The 20,479-nt window shown below is 39.6% G+C and overlaps 1 protein-coding gene and 1 pseudogene across 2 annotated transcripts in view; one reads left to right on the top strand and one right to left on the bottom strand.

Moving 5' to 3' along the window:
- Nucleotides 1-10,244, top strand: part of LOC114885459 — a 36,581-nt pseudogene extending 26,337 nt beyond the window's left edge.
- AEBP2 (AE binding protein 2) overlaps nucleotides 8,018-20,479 on the bottom strand; it is a 72,387-nt gene continuing 59,925 nt past the window's right edge. The window contains exons 9-10 of one of the 2 annotated variants that reach the window (XR_003791096.1): nucleotides 10,153-10,409; nucleotides 8,018-8,709 (exon numbers count right to left, since the gene is read on the bottom strand). Coding sequence is in view for 1 of the 2 variants with exons in the window: in XM_029205287.1 (XP_029061120.1) it covers nucleotides 10,361-10,409 (49 nt within the window). In the remaining variant the exon portion in view is untranslated. Of the gene's footprint in view, nucleotides 8,710-9,944; nucleotides 10,410-20,479 lie in introns of those variants that run through there. The other variant, XM_029205287.1, reaches the window with a different exon arrangement.

The raw sequence follows: 20,479 nt of genomic DNA, 5'->3' as shown, positions 1-20,479 counted from the left end.
TCTTGTCACTGAAACAATAATTGATTTAGGACTGAAATCATCCTGTTCAATACTCTATACATACAAGACTTGAAACAACTTAAGAGTTTTCTTTACCAATTTTCCAAATACTATCCTAAGTTTTCTCCTTACTCCTATCTGGCTATACCTGGGTGAAAAACAAAAGCTATCCCAAATTCCTCCTTGTAGTTATGACCAAAGCAACTTTTCTCAGCCAGTTGTATGGCACCTAGAAAAAAATAATTCAGCTATTTCTCATTAGACAAAGAGTAAAACGCTATAACTATAAAACCAAAGTAGTCTGCACAAACTACAGCTAGATATGAAAGTTATTGCTGTTTTAGCCAAGTAGGCAAATAAATTGTCAAAAACATTAGCCTTTCCAAAGCCAGCTGCAGTCCAGTGCTGTTTGCACAGGTAAATTATCTCCATTCTGTATCACTAATGCACATAACAGTTCTTAGGAGATTTGTAAATTTTAAAAGAATCCCAGAGGGACTTCCCTGGTGGTGCAGTGGTTAAGAACCCGCCTGCCAATGCAGGGGACATGGGTTCAAGCCCTGGGCCGGGAAGATCCCACATGCCGCGGAGCAACTAAGCCCGTGTGTCTCAACTACTGAGCCTGCACTCTAGAGCCTGCGTGCCACAACTACTGAAGCCCGTGCGCCTAGAGGCCGTGCTCCGCAACAAGAGAAGCCACTGCAATGAGAAGCCCACACACCGCAACAAAGGGTAGCCCCTCCTTGCCGCAGCTAGAGAAAGCCCGCGCACAGCAACGAAGACCCGATGCAGCCAAAAATTAATTAAAAAAAAATAATAAATTTACATTAAAAAAAAAAAAGAATTCCAGAGACAAAGTCTAACATTATCCTGGCATCACCATTCACTCACTAACAACTTCTTAAGCATTTGCTGTGGGCCCCATACCATCAGCCAGGAGAAAGATTATTTGTAGATAAAAGATTTTTTTCCTGCTGCCTTCTAAATATTCTATAAACTCACTATACCTCTGCGTCCATTCTATGCCTTGTCCTGGTCTTGGACTGATTTTGTTCTATGGGAATGGACAGCTATACGTCCACAATGAAAAGTGAGCGCCTCAATTTAGAGACTACTCCTTTACAGATGACTTTTTAGGAACTGCTTAAAGGAAAAAAGAAATACCCATATCTGAGACCATGAAATCCTTGAGAAAGTGAAAATCAAATTGCAAACCTTATCGGAAATGGATTAATGTTCCTGCTTCCTCATGACCTAATTAAGTTTTAAATCACTCTGATCTTATTATAAATATACTTTAGCTACAACACACACTGGTTGTTCAATATTACACATTACAAAATCCTTATTAATAGAAAGACTTTATACCCATTAAAATTATTTACATACAAAAAGCTAGTAAATGCCTCATAGTTTAAGCAAACTATGCAGAAGTATAACCACTACTTCCTAATCTTTCATCATACTATATTTGCATAAAGGGTGAAAACTGCCTCTTAAAAACAGTTAACTTTAGGAAGTCTTTTATCTTCATTCGATAACAATTTATTAAAGCTCTTTTAACATATGAAACACTATGGTAGAGACTGAAAAATACAGACAAAGGTAACATGAGATACAAAAGTCAGTTATAATCAATGAAAAGTATTTTGGCTGTTGACTTTGGTGACAGCTTTGTGATTGTATCACTGTTGAACACTCCGGATCAATGGATCCATTAAACTGACGCCCGAAGTAAATAACGCTCAAAGAGATCACTGCCCTAGAAGGAAACTTCCATTCTTTCCCTTCCCAGCCCTTTCTTGTTTCTTCCAATTTCTATGATAGTCCAGGTTTTCACGTTTATAAAAATGCTGCTACACCAGCAGAGGTTAGTTGTTGTGACAGAGACCATAAAGCCCCTAACATTTAAAAAAATATTTACTATTTTTATATAAAAGAAGTTTGCTGATCCTTGTCCCTCGTAATGTGTCTCTAGTCTCCCCTCACTCACTGTGTTTCACTACCACAAACAGAAGGGAACTGACACCTGAGTGGTTAACTGATTGACCTGAAGCCACAGAGCTGATTAAAATCAGCACTTACAACTATCTTCTGGCTCATTTGCCATCATTCACATTCACTGAGGAGTTTCACTTGCTTCCAAGCTCACTGCCTTGGTCTCCAGTACTACTCTGAGGATCACTGTGATTCCAAAATGCACGTGAAGGGTAAGGGCCCACTCTAGCCTCTCAGCTACTGGACTTCCTTACACCCAACGATCATATCTTCATTCACATCCACCACCCATTCCCCTGGTCCTGTGTTGCATCTTTCTGGTAGCAATTAATGTATCAACAGCAAAATCTGACCAAACTCTTGCCTTTCTATTTCACTTCCTCCAGTAACAATGAGTCCAACAATTCTTCAACCCCACCAGGACCTACGATCTATTCATTTTTCACTCCCCACCCGAATTGGATTCCACAGACCACATACTTTCCCAGGACTCTCCCTCCATTCTACCTGCTTAATAAAATCCAAGTTCTAGTTCAATCCAACCCTCCACCCACTCCACACCTGCACCCACACAGCTCCTCATGGCTGTGGGAGGATGTACACAGTAATGGCATCTACTTCCACTTTAAATTGATGAGGACAGACCTTGTGCTATTTCAGGGCTGTCTAGTATTTCTCTCACGTTTCCTTATTCCATTCACTCTCCCAGATGATTTACACACCTTCTCTTCTCCCTGGAAGAGAGAAGACTGGAATACCTCCAACTGCCTACCTCACTTCTGGCACCTAAATGTCTGACAGCCATCTCAAATTTAACCACACTTGACTTCTCCACCAAATCTCATCCTTGTGAAGTCTTCCCTAAACTGCCTTTTACTCAGTTGCTCAAATAGTCTTAGAGTCAGTCATCCCTGGCCACTTCTACACACACACACACACACACTTCATCTAACACCCCTTCTTGCCAACACCACTGCTGCTGCTACCTCAGTTCGAGGCACCTTCTCTCCTCAACTCATACAAAACGCCCAATAGCTTTCCCTGCTTCCATTCCTGTGTGGAGAAAATGTTCTGTTCCCTGTGAAGCCACCAGTAATCCTTTTAAAATTAATCCTATCACTTCATTGACCTGCTCGTAACCCTCCAGTGACTATGATCATATTTAGACTAAAACCCAAAGCGCTTTCCAATGGCCTATGAGACCCTATGTTAGAAATTAGCAAACTATGGCCCACTGCCTGCTCCTGTAAAAAGTTTTTCTGGAACACAGCTGCCCATTTGTCTACGTAACATCTGTGGTTGCTTTCTCACTACAATGGCAGGGACCTTAAAGCCCCCAAAATAAAAAAATTTTAAAAAATGACTGTTCTTACAGGAAAGTAGTTTGCTGATCCCTGCTGATCCCTGTCCTTCATGATGTGCCTGGCGTCTCCCCTCACCCGCTGGGTTCCAGCCATGCCAACTGGCTTTCTATTCATCAGCAGGCCAGGCCTCCTCCCCCCTCAGGCCTCCGCCCAGAACATTCTCTCCCACACGCACATGCACGCCTTGCCCCCCATGTTAGCCAGGTCTCTCTCTCCCCAAACGTTACCACCTCCAAGGGCACTTCCGTGGCTGTGCTAAAATCACACCCTCCCTTTCTCCAGCACCTCACTCTGCTTTGTCTTCCTTCATGGCCTCATCACTGACTTCATGCATCTGTTTATTATCTCAGCCCTTCCTTCCCCATTAAGGATGTGGGTTCCATGAGGACTGGGCCTTTCGTTTTGTTTATTTCTGTACCCCCAGAACACGGCACACGGTAGAAATTCGGTAAGTACTGAATTAATGAATTTTCTCAATCCTCATTTGATCCCTCCCTCCTTTTTGCTCATTTGATCCCTCCTTTTCCTTGAAGTTCCTCCATTTTGGAGTCATGTAGGGGAAAACAAAACTTAAAAATCATAAAAAGAAAAATACCGTAATTCTGTTTGGGAATGCTTAATGTAAGATGACATAAATCACATAACATACAGTCTGAAAACACAGTCCTGATCCCTGTATATGCTTAACCCTCACAGTAATGAAGCCAAAGCAATGGATGAATCAATAGCAGAGTATTCTTTGTTTCTAATGGATTAAACTTCTGATTTCTGGTCTGGCACGTAAGGAGCTTGAAAGTCATCATTCTGCCCTAACAAGTAAAAAGCTGAATTGTCAATCAACAACTCTTCTTAGACCCATCAGAGAACTGAGGTCACAGGGCAAACCACTGCCCCCAAAACTGGAGAGACAGGCAGATACAGAGAATGACAACTTACCAGAGCAGAAACCTCCACGGACCAGTAACGGGATAGGAGAACCTAAACTGTAATTGGCAATTCGCTGGAGGGAGGCACGGTGTGGACAACTTTGAGAGCTGAAAACTCTGAGACCCAGTTTTGGGGGCCCCATCACACTTTTGTGAGTTTTACCTCCAGGAGCTCTACCCGATTCTCACAATGGAAAGAGAGAAAAGTCCCCTCCTGCTCTTTGCAGGATGAGGGAAAAGTAGTCATTTTGAAATACAGTCGTCCCTCAGTATTCGCAGGGGATTGCTTCCAGGACCCCTGAAGATACCAAAATCCACGGATGCTCAAGACTCATATAAATTTGCATGCAACTACACATATCCTCCTGTATACGTTAAACCATCTTTAGATTACTTATAATACCTAATACAATGTAAAGGCTATGCAAATAGTTGCAAATGCAAGGCAAATGCTGCGTAAATAGTGGCCCAAGTATGACAAGTTCAAGTTTTGCTTTTTGGAACTTTCTGGAATTTTCTGCTTCCAAAATATTTTCAATCCACGGTTGGTTGAATCCAAGGATGCGGAACAGCAGATACAGAGGGCCAACTGTACACCCAAAGCATTCGGCAATTCTTAACAAGGCTCACCCTCGAAAGAAGAAACTGTTTCACCAGAGCCTAACCCTACTGGAGTTTTATCAGAGCCTAACTGACCTGGGAGAATCTTCCAGGTGGGAGAGGGAAAGTCCCAACTCCAGCCTCCTCCAGCCACCCTGCCCCACCTACGGAAGGAAAGACTGAGAAGCACTCCTGAAGGTCACAGCCTAGGCACAGGCTCACCCAGTCATAGGACTGGCTCTAGGTATTCTGTCATAAGAAGCTTCATGCAAGCAGTTTCGCCAGACAACTGATTGGCCATAAGGCACTTCTGCAGTAAAAGACAAAATAACTGGCTGACGGTTTGTTTTGACAGTTTGGTTTCAATGCTGTAAAAGCTTAAATAACCGGTTGATGGTTTTGTTTCCCAGTTTGGTTTCAGCTGGTTAACAGTTTGGTTTCGTTTCTCCATTGATGCAGTACTCCCATCTTTATATCATAGAAATCTTGGGCCTCAATGGTCTATACAGTGATCAGTATGTGTGGAGGTCTTAAGATGTGGAGAATAACAAATGTACATCAACTTGATAGAAAATACGGTGATAGAAAACTTACTGGAAGTGTGAGATAAGAGAGTGTAAAGCCAGATTGCATACCATACTAGAAAATAACAAAATCGGTTTGCAGATCTTTTGGTGAGCACCACCACCCTCATGCTCTACAAAACCAAAAGCTTACCAAGCTATGGCTAATAATTCACAACAGTCTTCGAGAGCACTCATTCTCGATTTTTAAGCTCATTTAGATCCAGCAGCTTGTTCTCTAACACCATCTTTACCAAACTTTTCATGCAATATTAGAAGCTGGAGGCAAAAGTGGAATCACACTCCTCCAATCCCCCACAAAAGGAATGGTTATGTGATTCCTGACAAGTTTCTTGAAAACGGTGAAAGCTTTTTGCTATTTGATAGTTAAGAACATTATGTGGATGGAATTTTGGTATTGGCACAGAATCTGGCTTAGATGATTCAGTGAAATATAAGGAACTGAGAGTGTGATGGAACTTTAAAAAAGGTAGTCCAGATATGTACTACCACTTACATACGTTACACATATGGAAAAGAAACAGCAGCATCCCTGTCTGTTCATTTTACTCCTAGGGAAATCTGAAGAGACTTAGATCTCTTTACATCGTAAAGAATTTATGTCTGACGTTAGATCCTGAATCTTTAGTGACTGTCTTTGAGAAAGATGGTATCATTTCTTCCTCTAAGATATACTCAAATGCAGCTATCAGCGTGAATCTACACATATCTTAAATGTATTCAAATGCTTTTTGGATTTATTTTTCACAACAAAATCTTTTAAAATTTGTTATTGATTTTTCATGTTTCATTATGTCCTTTTTTTGAATGTTCCTCTTTTATTTTCATTATTTTATCTTTAACGGCATAATTGCCTTATGGCCAATTAGCGATGTGGTGAAACTGCTTGTGGTGAGGCTGCTTGCACTAAAGATGTTTACAGTGAAAATACTGAACATGCAGAGGACTAAAGAATGCTTCACACCACTAAAACCCAGAGTTCTTTTTACTAGGTACATCCCATCCAGCTTTCAATGAATTACATGGGTACTAAAAGGTAAAAAACGCATTTTGAAAGAGACAGAGCAAGCATCAGAACCAGACTCAGATACAGCAGGCATTTTGGAATTATCAGACTGGGAATTTATTTTATTTATTTATTTATTTTTAACTTTTTATTTTATATTGGAGTAGAGCCAGTTAACACCACTGTGACAGTTTCAAGTGCACAGCAAAGCGACTCAGCCATACATGTACATGGGTCCATTCTCCCCCAAACTCCCCTCCCATCCAGGCTGCCACGTAACACTGAGCAGAGTTCCCTGTGCTATACAGCAGGTCCTTGTTGGTTATCCATTTTAAATATAGCAGTGTGTACATGAGTCTGGGAATTTAAAATAATTAAAATTAATATGCTAAGAGAATAAGTATTAACATGCTATGAAAAAAGTAGACAATATTCAAGAACAGATGCGTAATGTAAGCAGAGATGAAAGCTAAAAGAATCAAAAAGAAATGAAAAAAGACTGATGGGCTCAGGAAAGCAGCTATGAGCTTGGGGATATATCAACAGAGACTTCCAAAGCTGAAAAGCAAAGAGAAAAAAAGACTTAAAAAAAAAAGAAAAAACAGAATATTCAAGAACTGTGGGACAACTACAAAGGTATAACATATGTGTAATGGGAATACCTCTAGAAGAAGAGAGAAAGGGCCAGAAGAAATACCTGAAGTGATAAAGACTAAAAATTTCTCAAAATGAATGTCAGACAGCAAACCACAGATACAGGAAACTCAGACAACAGTAAGCAGGATAAATGCCAAAAAAAATCTACATGTAGGCATATCATATTCAAACTGCAGAAAATCCAAGATAAAAATCTTGGAAGAAGCCAGAGGGGGTGAAAAATACCTTATCTTTAAGGACCAAGGATAAGAATAACATCAGACATCTCCTCAGAAACCATGCAATCAAGGAAAGAGGAATGAAATATTTAAGTGTTGAGAGAATAGAGCTACCATATGATCCAGCAATCCCATTCCTGGGCATACATCTGAAGAAAACCATAATTTGAAAGGATACATGCACCTCAGTGTTCATTGCAGCACTATTTACAATAGCCAGGACATGGAAGCAACCTAAATGTCCATCAACGGAGGAATGGATAAAGAAGACGTGGTACATATATAAAAAGGATACTACTCAGCCATAAAAAAGAACGAAACAATGCCATTTGCAGCAACATGGATGGACTCAGAGATTGTCATACAGAGTGAAGTGAGTCAGAGAAAGACGAATATCATATGATATCACTTATATGTGGAATCTAAAAAATAATAATAATACAAATGAACCTATTTACCAAAGAGAAATCGAGTCACAGATGTAGAAAACAAAGTTATGGTTACCAAGAGGGTAAGGGCGGGTGGGAGGATAAACTGGGAGATTGGGATTGACATATACAAACTACCGTATTTAAAAGATAACTAATAAGAACCTACTGTAGAGCACAGGGAACTCTATTCGGTGCTCTGTAATGACCTATATGAGAATGAAGTCTAGAAGAGAGTGGATATATGTATATGTATGGCTGATTCCCTTTGCTGTACAGCAGAAACTAACACAACATTGTCAATCAACTATACTCCAATAAAAAAAAATTAACTAAAAAAAAAGTGTTGAGAGCAAAACACCCAGCAACCAAGAATTCTGTATCATGTGAAATTATCCTTCAAAAGTGAAGGAGAAATACTTTCTCAGACAAACAGAAATTGGGGGAATTTCTTGCCAGTAGACCTGCCTTGCAAAAAATATTAAGAGAAGTTCTTCAGAGAGAAGGAAATGATATATGTCAGAAACTCAGATCTGAAAAAATAAAGAGCATTAAGGAAGGAATAAATGAAGATAAAATACTTCCAATGGTTTTGTACAACACTTACCTTGCTGTTTGTCATAAATTAAAACCAATTTCAATCCTTAGGCAGAGTTGCATTAATAAGTGAAAATCGCTTGGAAGGAGACAAGGAGAAAGATGAGCAACACTTGGTTAAGATTCCTCGACAGTAACTAAGATGCTTTCTTTCAGAGATGCTTATGCTTTTAACACAGGCCTGCAAAATACATTCAAATAATAAACCACTTATCCAAAAGGCATCGTGGTAAGAGACCTCTAGGTTTAGAATCAGGCAAAAGTGGTTCAAACTCCAGGCTAGGCAACTTGCTGACTGTATAGTCTTGGGTAAGTTGCCTGAGTAACTCATCTGTAAAACAAAAATAATGAAATCCACATTTCATATGTTAAGTGTAAGGATCAAACGTGAAGGATATGCAAATTCACCTAGCCCTCTGTCCCGCTAATTCTAAGTGCTTAATGACTGAGTTGTAAGCAGTATGAACCTGGCTCAACTTCCTCTTTACATTAGCTTCACAATAAGCTTAGAGGTAGCAAGTTGATGATCAACCTCTAGCAAATGTATAAAATTTCAGAGCATGCATTTTGTGGACATCATCCCAGCTGTACTTTACATTGAAATTTTTCCTATGTATTAAATGTATTAGTTTTAAAAAATATTATCTTGCTTCATACTTCATAATAGTATGAAACCTTTTGAAACAAGAAGAGAAACAAAAAGGTAGAGACCAAACCAACAGTTTTATATTTTCTCCAAGGAATGGATGAAACGATCCTCAGAATTATCTTCTAGTAGTACCTCAACTGCCAATCTTCATAATACGGCATCCAAGGCAGACCCGCTGGTCCATGTTCCCAACCACAGGAAATGCCTATCACACACATATTTATGGGTCACTATGATTCATTTCTGTACTTTGCTTTTTTTTTTTTTCCTGGCAAGGATTAAATTTCAATTATTTGATGTTTACCGAATCTGCTTTGAATACCTGCCTCATGTTCTAATTTCCTTATAAACTACAAACATCAACAAATCTCTCTGTACTAAATATCATTCTCTATTTCAGGGAATATTCCCTATGTTGCTAAGTTCCTCAGTGATGTGCACAATGTCACAAATTAAATCAAAATGCTAGAAGCAAAAAACAAATAATTCTTGGCTCAGTTCCATGTTAATGAGGCTATGTTTTCCCCCATTTGGAAATACATCTAGGCAGGACTTGTCTGCCAGTTTGAATATGATATACCACAAAGGCAAGACCGTCTTTAAGTGCTTTAAGGACATTTTTGATGTTTTACCTCTCACAAAGATAAAATCTGTACTTCACACCCCACTTTAAAAGAAAACATGATGATACAATTAGAGCAACACACAACGCAGAGCTAAAAATGTCACTTAGTCTAGCCCTCAACTTCACCGAAGCAAGTCTGAATTTAATAGATAATACATTTGGTTAAGAACTGTAAGAAAAGAAAATATATTAATTTCCCCAGTAACGAATTCTATTATTTTCAATTCTTGGGGACCTACTTTTCAGTAAAACTTACACACTTTTGAAAATTATGATTTTCTTATTTTCCCCTTTCTGGAGAGCGAGGCAGAACAGACTTTGAGTAGTCTCCCCGTCATCCCTCTACCAGGCCCAGGTTCTCATGTACTACTGGGCACAGTGGCCAAAACAAATCTGACCATTTGTTCCCTTCCTGAAACCTTAGTTTCCCATGAATCTTCCACATGAAACCCAAACTGTGATGCATGGAAATAAGGCCGTGAACAGAGGTCCCTCCTTACCTCTGCAGGATCACCTCCACCACTCCAGACCTCCAGCATCGCCTCACACAGGCCGTTCCAGCATCCGGCACACGGAGCGCCCGCTGTCCTAAACTACTCCATCCTGTCCTCCATTCTCCAGCACTGAGTCCCAGGTAATCTTTAAAAGGTAACTCTGAGTTCTCTTCCGAGGGAACCTGCCCCAGTGCTCCAGGCTGGCCAGATGCTCTCAGCGCTGCCACGATCGTCCAGGCAAACCTCCAACGTGGCCCTTCACACTGCACAGAAATTATGTTAACGCACTATAACCTTCCTCCTCCCAAGTCTGGAAAGTATGAACGGAACAGCTGATTCATTTTTATTCAAAGTACTAAATACGTGCTGGGCACTGAACATTTTCACATTTGTACTAAATTTTCTGTCTTGTTTGCACATGCTATTTCCTCCGGCGAATTTCACCACGTCCTTCTATGTCAAGTTTGAAAGTCACTTCCTCCGGGATATTATTCACAAATTCTCCAAGGGATTTCCCAAATACTTACTGTGTGATCTTGGAAACATCACTTAACCATCACCTAATCTCTGCACCTGTTTTCTCCACCATAAAAATGGAATGATCCCAGCTTCACAGAGATATCTTGAGGATTAAATGAATTAGTATGCCTAAGACACTCAGAACAGAGTCTGGCCCTTGTTGTCTGAGAAATGTTCACTATTCCTATTATTCCACGTGATAATGTTAATGCCCTCTTATCCCACATTATTGTAGAAAGGATTTAAGATGATTCACTTAAATCAGTATTTGGTATACAGGATATAAGGGATAAGCAGTTGTCTTTCTGTTCCTAACTTTTTTTTTATCACAAGCAACTTTCAAACCACTGACCATTCTTTACCACCACTTGGCAGTTGATAAACCAATCAAAAACTATCTGTTTCTTCTAGGTCTTTGCTTGAATTCCTGCTGCTTAGCTTGTTCAAAAACGGCCCAGCGTCCTGCTTTTGCTCAAGCCCAGACTCCAAAGGAAGTCTATGAACTCTCCACTGGAGGTGAAATGATAAACTCGTCTTTATAAATATTTAACTTAGCCTAGATTTCAAAGAAAGTATGTAAATTGCATTCACGGTCTTCAACTTTAAATCATTTGCACTATATATTCCTTTCTGACTCATGACACCCCTGCATGGATGTCTAATAAGCATCCTAAACATAAACCACTCGAAGCTTAATTCACCCCCCGCCAAACCTTCTCCACACCGCAGTCTTTCCCATCACTACTGGGAGGGCAGCTCCAGTCCACTCGTTCACACCCCAAAAGCTGAAGTCATTCTTGACTCTCATACCCCATCCAAACTCCCAGCAAATCTACCTGCAAGTGAACACCCAAATTCCAGCTTTTTACCACATCCGTTCTGGTTCCTGCCTCTGCCCTTGCTCTTTACAGTCACTTCTTCAAAGAGTCATCGGACCTTCCCGCCACCTCAAAGTCCTTTCGCGTCAACGCCCGCCCAACAACACACCAAGCTTGATAAAACGTCGGCTCCAAGAAGCTGGAATTATTCTTGTAATGTTTTGTTCAATGCAGCATCACCAATACCTGGGATCATGCTGGGATAATGTTAAGAGCCTGATAACCTATTTGAATAACTGCTCTTGCCTCAAGGCGTTTTATACTTGCTGTTCTCTGCCAGAAACGCTCTTCGCTCAGATACCTGCATGACTCCTCACTCAACTCCTTCAGGGCTCAGCTCCAACTCCTCCCATCTCCCATCCACACCCTTTTCAGTCCCATGAGACCAAGAATGTTTGCAGTGCCTTGCACTTTGCAGATGCTCTTAAGATTTTGCTTTCTATTACTATTTTATTAATGTTGTAGGCTAACAGCTAACTTCATGACATTCTAAGTACGACAGCTATATTTATTTGCTAGAAATATTTGTTCTCACATCTCCAGTATGAATACCTAAAAATGTCCATCTTAAGCCACACAACTACCTTAAAAACAGATATAAATTATGAAATTATGATTGAACAGTTTGTTTTAAAAAAAAACTGCCTTAAATAATGTATTTAATGCTGCCCAATCATATCCCAGAACCAGAAGTCTTAGTAAATCTTTAATAACTGAAGTCAGAATTTAGATAATTTTTAGTGTTCCCAATGCCTACTTAGAATACAGACAAAAAATACAGAAAAGTGTTTAATATCACTATAGAAGCAGAAAATGTAACTATTTACAGTATATATTGATCCATTTCAAAATCATTATTCTGAAAGAAATGAGACACAAAGGATTACATGTATGTATGATTCCATTTATATAAAATCTTAGAAAATGCAAACCAATCTTATCAATACATTAAGAGAGAATACAGAACAGCGGTTGCCAGTGTCTGGGGCTGGAGGAAAGGATGAACTGCAACCCCGCAGGAGGAAACTTATGGGAGGTGGTGGGCGTGTTCTGTATCTTGATTGTGTTGGCGATTTCATGGTTGTGAGCATCTGTCAAAATTCATCTAATAGTACAATTTAAATTGATTAAGAGATAAATACTTAATGAAATTAATAAAATGTTAAAATGAGATTATTTTTATGACTACATGAGATTGGGGAGATTTTATTACCCAAGCATAATCAGAAAAACGAACGGAACCCGCATGAGATTTCTTCCAATGACAAGACCACATCCACAGTGGGTCTGAAGGGATCATAAGAAGACAGAAAGATTAAGATTGTACTCTTCAAGGACTTCCCTGGTGGCCCAGTGGTTAGGATTCGGTGCCTTCACTGCCGTGGTCCCGGGTTCGATCCCTGGTCAGGGAACTAAGATCCCGCAAGCCAGGAAGAGGCAGGGGGTGGGGGGAAGATTGCACTCTTCAAACCACACACATGCAAAACAACGACTACACGTCATCTCATTTTCACCTCACAACAAATCCTATCAGGAAAGTGATTAACAGCATGCCATTTTATAAATGAAAAAGCAGGTACAGAGAGTTTAACTTCCCCCAAACCACCAAGTCAATTTTCAGCTGAACTGAGCATTAAATCCAGGCAATTCATACTCTTAACCCACTTTTCCACTTTAGATTGACTAAAATTTTAAAGATTGATAGTACTTAAGTATTGGTGCAGTACAGGGGAAAAGAGCATTCACAACCAGTTGATGGGAGTTTTATGTTGGCACCACGTGTTTAGGAAAATATTTTGGCAATACCAAAACTTGTAATAGACACAGCTCACAAACTCTTTAAGTCAGCTAGTAGTCCCTCACAGGAAACTGCAGTGTTGAAATCTCTCTACAAGTATATTTTCAAGGATGCTACTGTATCAGTTACATGACACAAACCTGTAAACCATCTCAGTGTTAACAAGCAGGGCTGGTTAAACGATTTACAGTACATCACCCCTGGCCATAAAAAAGAATAAGAAATAGCTATATGAATGTCTTGAGTAAAAGCCAAACAGTAGAACTGGGCATATAATAGCAATTTAAATAGCACAAAATAAACATTTTGTAAGAATTCAACAAAATATTAATCTGGAGACTAGGAAAGTATGGTCAGTTGAAAGTAACCCTATTATCCCTATTTTCTGTATTGTTTCTTTTTTTTTTTTTTGGCTGCACTGTGTGGCTTGCAGGATCTTCATTCCCCAACCAGGGACTGAACCTGGGCCACAGCAGTGAAAGTGCCAAGTCCTAACCACTGGACCGCCCGGGAATTCCATCATTTCTTAACTTTAATAACAAAGAAACTAAGTATTTTTAAAAACTATTGATGTTTAAGATAAATTTTGAATGAACTGCTGACAATTCTGAGTTACCTTTGAAAAGGAAATTAGGTATTTTGGGTGATTTAGGGGAGAACATATAGAGAAAAGGAAGAAATACAACGAAACTTAAATAAGCCCTCAACTTCTACAAAGAATGACATTTATGACACTTACTGCAATCTCTTAAAGGTATTATACCAGTACTAAAAATACACAAAGATAACCAATTAAGTCCTCTTAATTTATGAAATTCAAGAAGACATAAGCTGGGAGTGACGTCAACATCATGGCGGCATGAGACACTCCCTTTCAATCTACATCCAGTAAAACATCCATAGCAACAGAGGTTCCTCTGCTCATTAAACCAGAACACCAGAGAATTCCATACATCTGTACATCTAAAGGTGAGTGGACTACACCCCCCAGAGGAGGTGCCTATGATTTTAGCACCCCTGGGTGCAGCAGCTGAGCCCAGGAGAACACAGTAGCAGTAGGGGAGGCAGTGCATGAGACTCCAGCGTCCTACCTACAGCAGTGCCTGCGGTCAGGGTGAAACTGGCAGCAGTGGCACAGGGGCCTGCGTCCCCAAACCTCCGGCTACAGGTGCACCCGTGAGTCTGCCCCCATCCCCTCATCGCTCACAGCAGTGTCACCCAATAACCCCAGATGAAGCAGAGGCACCCAGGATCCTGGCTTTCCCCCACCTCCCCCTGTGGTGGCACAGCCCACGACCCAGGCAACCCTGGGCGTGTCAGAGGTGCCTGCCCTCCCAGTGCCTCAGGGAGCAACACCACCAACAGCAGTGGCAGCGGCAGCAGCAAAGGCACCAGTGACTCAGGAGGCACAAGCAGCAACAAGGAGGGCACCAGGTGACACCCCCAGCAGAGGTAGTGGAGGGTGGAAAGCGTTGATTCTCAAACATAACCAGAGGCAGCTCGGGTAAGAGAAACCAAAAACTTGTGCTACAGCACCACCTATTGGAAAACAAAAGAAAAGGCCTCCAACTACTAACCTGTTGATTAGAATCAAGTAAAAAAAAGCTTTAAAAGAAAAGTATTCACTACTTCAAATGCACCAGCAGAGGAAAAATTCATCAAGCACCATGAAACACCATGGTATCACAAAAAGAAAATGACAATTTTCCAAATACCAAACTTAAAATCACAGAATATTGCAATCTAACTGACAGAGAATTCAGACTGGCTGTCGTGAAGAAAATTCAGAAAGGCATTTCAAAGAGTTCAGGAATAAAATTAATGAACAGAAAGAATACTTTATCAAACAAACTGAAACTGTAAAAAAAAAGAAACTAACTTCTGGAACTGCAGAAAGCATTGGAAATAAAGCAGGTGGTATGGAAGAGAGAAATCTCTTCAAGTGAGCTTGAAGACAGAAATCCAGAAATGACACAGGTAGAAAAGGAAAGAATAAGATCTAAAAAAAGAAGAAGAAATTCTACAAGAACTATCAGGCTCTACTAGGAAGAGCAACATAAGGATAATGGGTATCCCAGAAGAGAGGGAGAAGGGAAAAGAGAGTTTATTTAAAGAAATAATAGCCGAGAACTTCCCAAACCTGGTGAATGAACTGGATGTATAAGTCCATGAAGCTAAGAGAACACCTAATTACCTCAATACAAAAAGACCTTCTCTCAGATACATCATATTAAACTGTCAAAAGTCAGTGGCAAAGCAAGAATTTTAAAGACAGCCAAGGGGAAAAAGAAAGAGCAACCTACAAAGGAACCCCCATTAGACTACCAGATTTCTCAGTAGAAACACCACAGGACAGGAGTGAGCGGAATGACATACTCAAAATATTGAAAGATAAAAACTGTGAGCCAAGAATACCCAGCAAAGTTATCCTTAGATACGAAGGAGAAATAAAGGCTTTTCCAGACAAACGAAAGCTGAGGGAGTTCATGACCACTAGGCCTGCCTTACCAGAAATCGTGAAAGGACAACTTCCTTCTGAAATGAAAAGGCAAAAGTACACAAAACTTTTGAGTAAGGTGATAGACAGAATTAGAAAACTGTAACTCTGTATTAGAATAGGTTGTTAAACACTTAATTACAACATAAAGGTTAAAGGGGAAAAAGCAGTAAAAATAACTAAAGCGACTTCAATTTGGTAACCAGCTTACAACATAAAAAGGGATAATTTGGGACCACAAAAACATTGCTGAAAAGGAAAAGGAAAGAAGTCATATAGGCAAATGGAGAGGCGATCAGCAGGAAAAGAACCACTTTATGAGAAATGTATACAAACCTCATGGTAACCATACCATATAACTCTAGATCAGAGACACGAAAAATAACGAAAGAGGAAACTAAGAAAAACATCATAGAAAACCACCAAGCTAAAACGGCAGACAGAAATAGACACAAAATAAACAATGGAGATACAGAGCAACTAGAAAATAAAAGATAAAATGGCAGTACTACGTCCTTATTTATCAACTATCACCCTAAATATAAATGGATTGAATTCATCAATCAAAAAGACACAGGGTGTGGGAATTCCCTGGCAGTCCAGTGGTTAGGACTCGGCACTTCCACTGCCATGGCCCAGGTTCAATCCCTGGTTGGGGAACTAAGATCCCACAAGCTACACGGCTGGGCCAAACAAACAAACAAAAAACAAAGAAAGACACAGGGTGGTTGGACAAATTAGAAAAACAAGACCCAACTATATGTTGCCTCCAGGAGACTAAGCTCTAAAGACAAACATAGGCTCAAAGTGAAAGAATGAAAAATGACACTCCAAGCAAACAGCAGACAAAAGAAAAAGTAGGTGTAGCCATACTCATATCAGACAAAATAGACTTAATGCCAAAACAGAAAAAGGTAATGAGAGACAAAAACGGACACTCTATAATGATAAAGGGGAAAATTCATCAAGAAGGTATAGAAGTTAATAATATATATGCACATAACATAGGAGCACCTAATTACATAAGGCAATTATTAACATACCTAAAGGGAGAAACTGACAGCAACACAATAATAGTAAGGGACTTTAACACCCCACTTACATCAATGGACAGACCATCCAGACACAATGTCAACAAGGGAACAGCGGCCTTAAGTGAAACATTACATCAGATGGACTTAATAAAGAACACTCCATCCAAAGGCAGCAGGATACAAATTCTTCTCAAGAGCATGTGGAACATTCTCAAGCATAGACCAAATTTTGGAACACAAAACAAGTCTCAATAACTTAAATAAAACTCAACTCAGATCAAGCATCTTTTCCAACCACAATGGTAGGAAACTAGAAATGAAAAACACGAAGAAAGCTGGAAAATTCACAAATATGTGGAGACTTGACAACATGCTACTGAACAATTATTGGGTCAACAAAGAAATCTTTTTATACCTGAAGACGAATGAAAATGCAAATACAACATACCAAATCTATGGGATGCAGCAAAAGTAGTATTAAGAGGGAAGTTCACAGCAACACAGGCCTACCTCAAGAAACAAGAAAAATCTCAAATAAATATTCAAACCTTACACCTAAAAAAACTAGAAAAAGAGCAAAATCCAAAGTCAGCAGAAGGAAGGAAATAATAAAGATCAGAGCAGAAATAAATGAAAGAGACTAAAAAATAGGAAATATCAATAAAACTAAGAGCTTTTTTTTTTTTAAAGGAACAAAATTGACAAACCTTTAGCTAGACTGGCTAAGAAGTCTCTGATAAATAAAATCCGAGACAAAAAGGAGAAATTACAATGGATACCACAGAAATACAACAGATTATAATACTACGAAAATTATATGCCAACAAATTGGGCAGTCTAGAAGAAATACATAAATACTTAGAATCATATAACCTTCTAAGACTGAATCATGAAGAAACAGAAAACCTGAATAGACCAATCACTACGAGAGAGATTGAAATAGTAATCAAATACCTCCCAAAAAACAAAAGTCTAGGACCAGATGGCTTCACAGGTGAATTCTACCGAACATTCAAAGAACAGCTAATACCTATCCTTCTCAAACTCTTCCAAAAAACTGAAGAGGAGGGAATGCTTCTAAACTCATTTTACAAAGCCAACACAAGGACAATACAAAAGAAGAAAATTATAGGCAATATCCTGATGAACACAGATGCAAAAGTACTCAACAAATATTAGCAAAACAAATACAATAATTAAAATGATCAAACACCATGATCAAGTAGGATTTATTCCAGGGATGCAGGATGGTTCCACATCTGCAAATCAATATGATACATCACAGCAACCAAGTGAAAGATAAAAATCATATGATCATCTCAACAGATGTAGAAAAATATTGATATTTGACAAGATTCAATACTGATGTGTAATAAAAACTGTCAATAAAATGGGTATAGCAGGAACATACCTCATCATAACAAGGGCCATTTATGACAAACCCATGACTAACATTATACTCAACAGTGAAACACTGAAAGCCATCCCTCTAAGATCAGGAACAAGACAAGGATGCTTACTCTAGCCACTCTTACTCAACATAGTACTGGAAGTCCTAGCTAGAGCGATTAGGGAAGAAAAAGAAAAAAAAAGGCATCCAAATTGGAAAGGAAGAAGTAGAACTGCCACTTTGTAGATGACATGATGTATACATAGAAAACTCTAAAGACCCCACCAAAAAACTATTAAAAATAATAAATACAGGGACTTCCCTGGTGGCACAGTGGTTGGGAATCCGCCTGCCAGTGCAGGGGACATGGGTTCAAGCCCTGGTCCAGGAAGATCCCACATGCCACGGAGCAAGTAGGCCTGTGCGCCACAACTACTGAGCATGTGCGCCTGGAGCCCGTGCTCCGCAACAAGAGAAGCCACCACAATGAGAAGCCCACGAACCACAACGAAGGGTAGACCCCACTCACCACAACTAGAGAAAGTCCACGTGCAACAACGAAGACACAGCACAGCCAAAAATAAATTTAAAAAAAATTTTTTAAATACACTAAGGTTGCAGCATGCAAAATCAATATACAAAAAACTGCTGTGTTTCCATATGCTAACAACAAACTAGCAGAGAGAGAAATTAAGAAAACAATTCCATTTACAATTACAACAAAAAGAATAAAATACCTAGGAATGTATTGAACCAAGGAGGTGAAAGATCTGTGTACTGTAAACTCTTAAGACATTGTTGAATGAAACTGAAGAACACACAAAGAAATGGAAAGACATTCTGTGCTCATGAACTGGAATTAACATTGATAAAATGTCCACATTACCTAAAGCAACCTACAGATTCAACACAATCCCTATCAAAATCATAAGAGTTTTCATAGAAATGAAACAAAAACTCCTGAAGCTTATACAGAACCACAAAACCCCAAATAACCAAAGCAACTCTGAAATAAAATACAAATCAGAAGCTGGAGGTATCACACTCCCTGATTTCAAGTTATACTGCAAAGCTATGGTAATCAAAAGAACATGGTATTGACAGAAAAATAAGACACACAGACCAATGAAACAGAATTCAGAGCCCAGAAATAAATCCACACGTACGTGAACAATTCACGTATGAAAAAGGAGCGAAGTACATTCAACAGAGAAATGAGTCTCTTCAATAAATGGCGCTGGGAAAACTGGACAGCCACAAACAAAAGAATGAAACTAGACCACTATCTTACACCATACACAAAATGAATTAGACTTAAATATAAGACCTAAAACCATAAAAAACTCATAGAAGAAAACACAGACAGTACACTTTGACAAAGGTCTTAGCAATAGAAGAAAACAGACAGTACACTCTTTGATGAAGGTCTTAGCAATATTTTTTTTGGATCTGGCTCCTTAGGCAAGGGAACAAACGCAAAAATAAACAAATGGGACTACATCAAACTAAAGGGCTTCTCCATAGCAAAGGAAACCATCAACAAAATGAAAAGACAACCTACCAATAGCAGAAAAAAAATTGCAAATCATATATCCAATAGGAGATTAATATCTAAAACATATAAGGAACACATACAACAAAAAGCAAACATGATTTAAAAACGGGCAGAACAGCTGAATATACATTTTCCTAAAAATACATACAGATGCCAGCAGGTACATGAAAAGATGCTCAGCATCATTAATTATTAAGGAAAGGCAAATCAAAACCACAATGAGGTATTCCACCACTCTGGTTAGAATGGCTGTTATCAGAAAGACAAGAAATAACAAGTGTTGGAGAGCATATGGAGAAAAGGGAACCCTTGGACACTGTTGGTGGGAATGCAAAATGGTGCAGCCACTATGGAAAACAGTATGCAGCTTCCTCAAAAAATTAAAAATTACCGGGCTCCCCTGGTGGCGCAGTGGTTGAGAGTCCGCCTGCCAATGCAGGGGACACGGGTTCGTGCCCCGGTCCTGGAAGATCCCACATGCCGCAGAGCGGCTGGGCCCGTGAGCCATGGCTGCTGAGCCTGCGCGTCCAGAGCCTGTGCTCCGCAACGGGAGAGGTCACAGCAGGGAGAGGCCCGCGTACCGCAAAAAAAATAAAATAAATTACCATATAATCCAGCTATTCCACTTGTTGGTATTTATCCAAAGAATATGAAAACACTCA

This window comes from Monodon monoceros, unplaced genomic scaffold, assembly GCF_005190385.1.
Source record: "Monodon monoceros isolate NGI ecotype Baffin Bay Population unplaced genomic scaffold, NGI_Narwhal_1 Super_Scaffold_6, whole genome shotgun sequence".
NCBI lineage: Eukaryota > Metazoa > Chordata > Mammalia > Artiodactyla > Monodontidae > Monodon > Monodon monoceros.
This window is presented reverse-complemented; position numbering and strand designations above follow the sequence as displayed.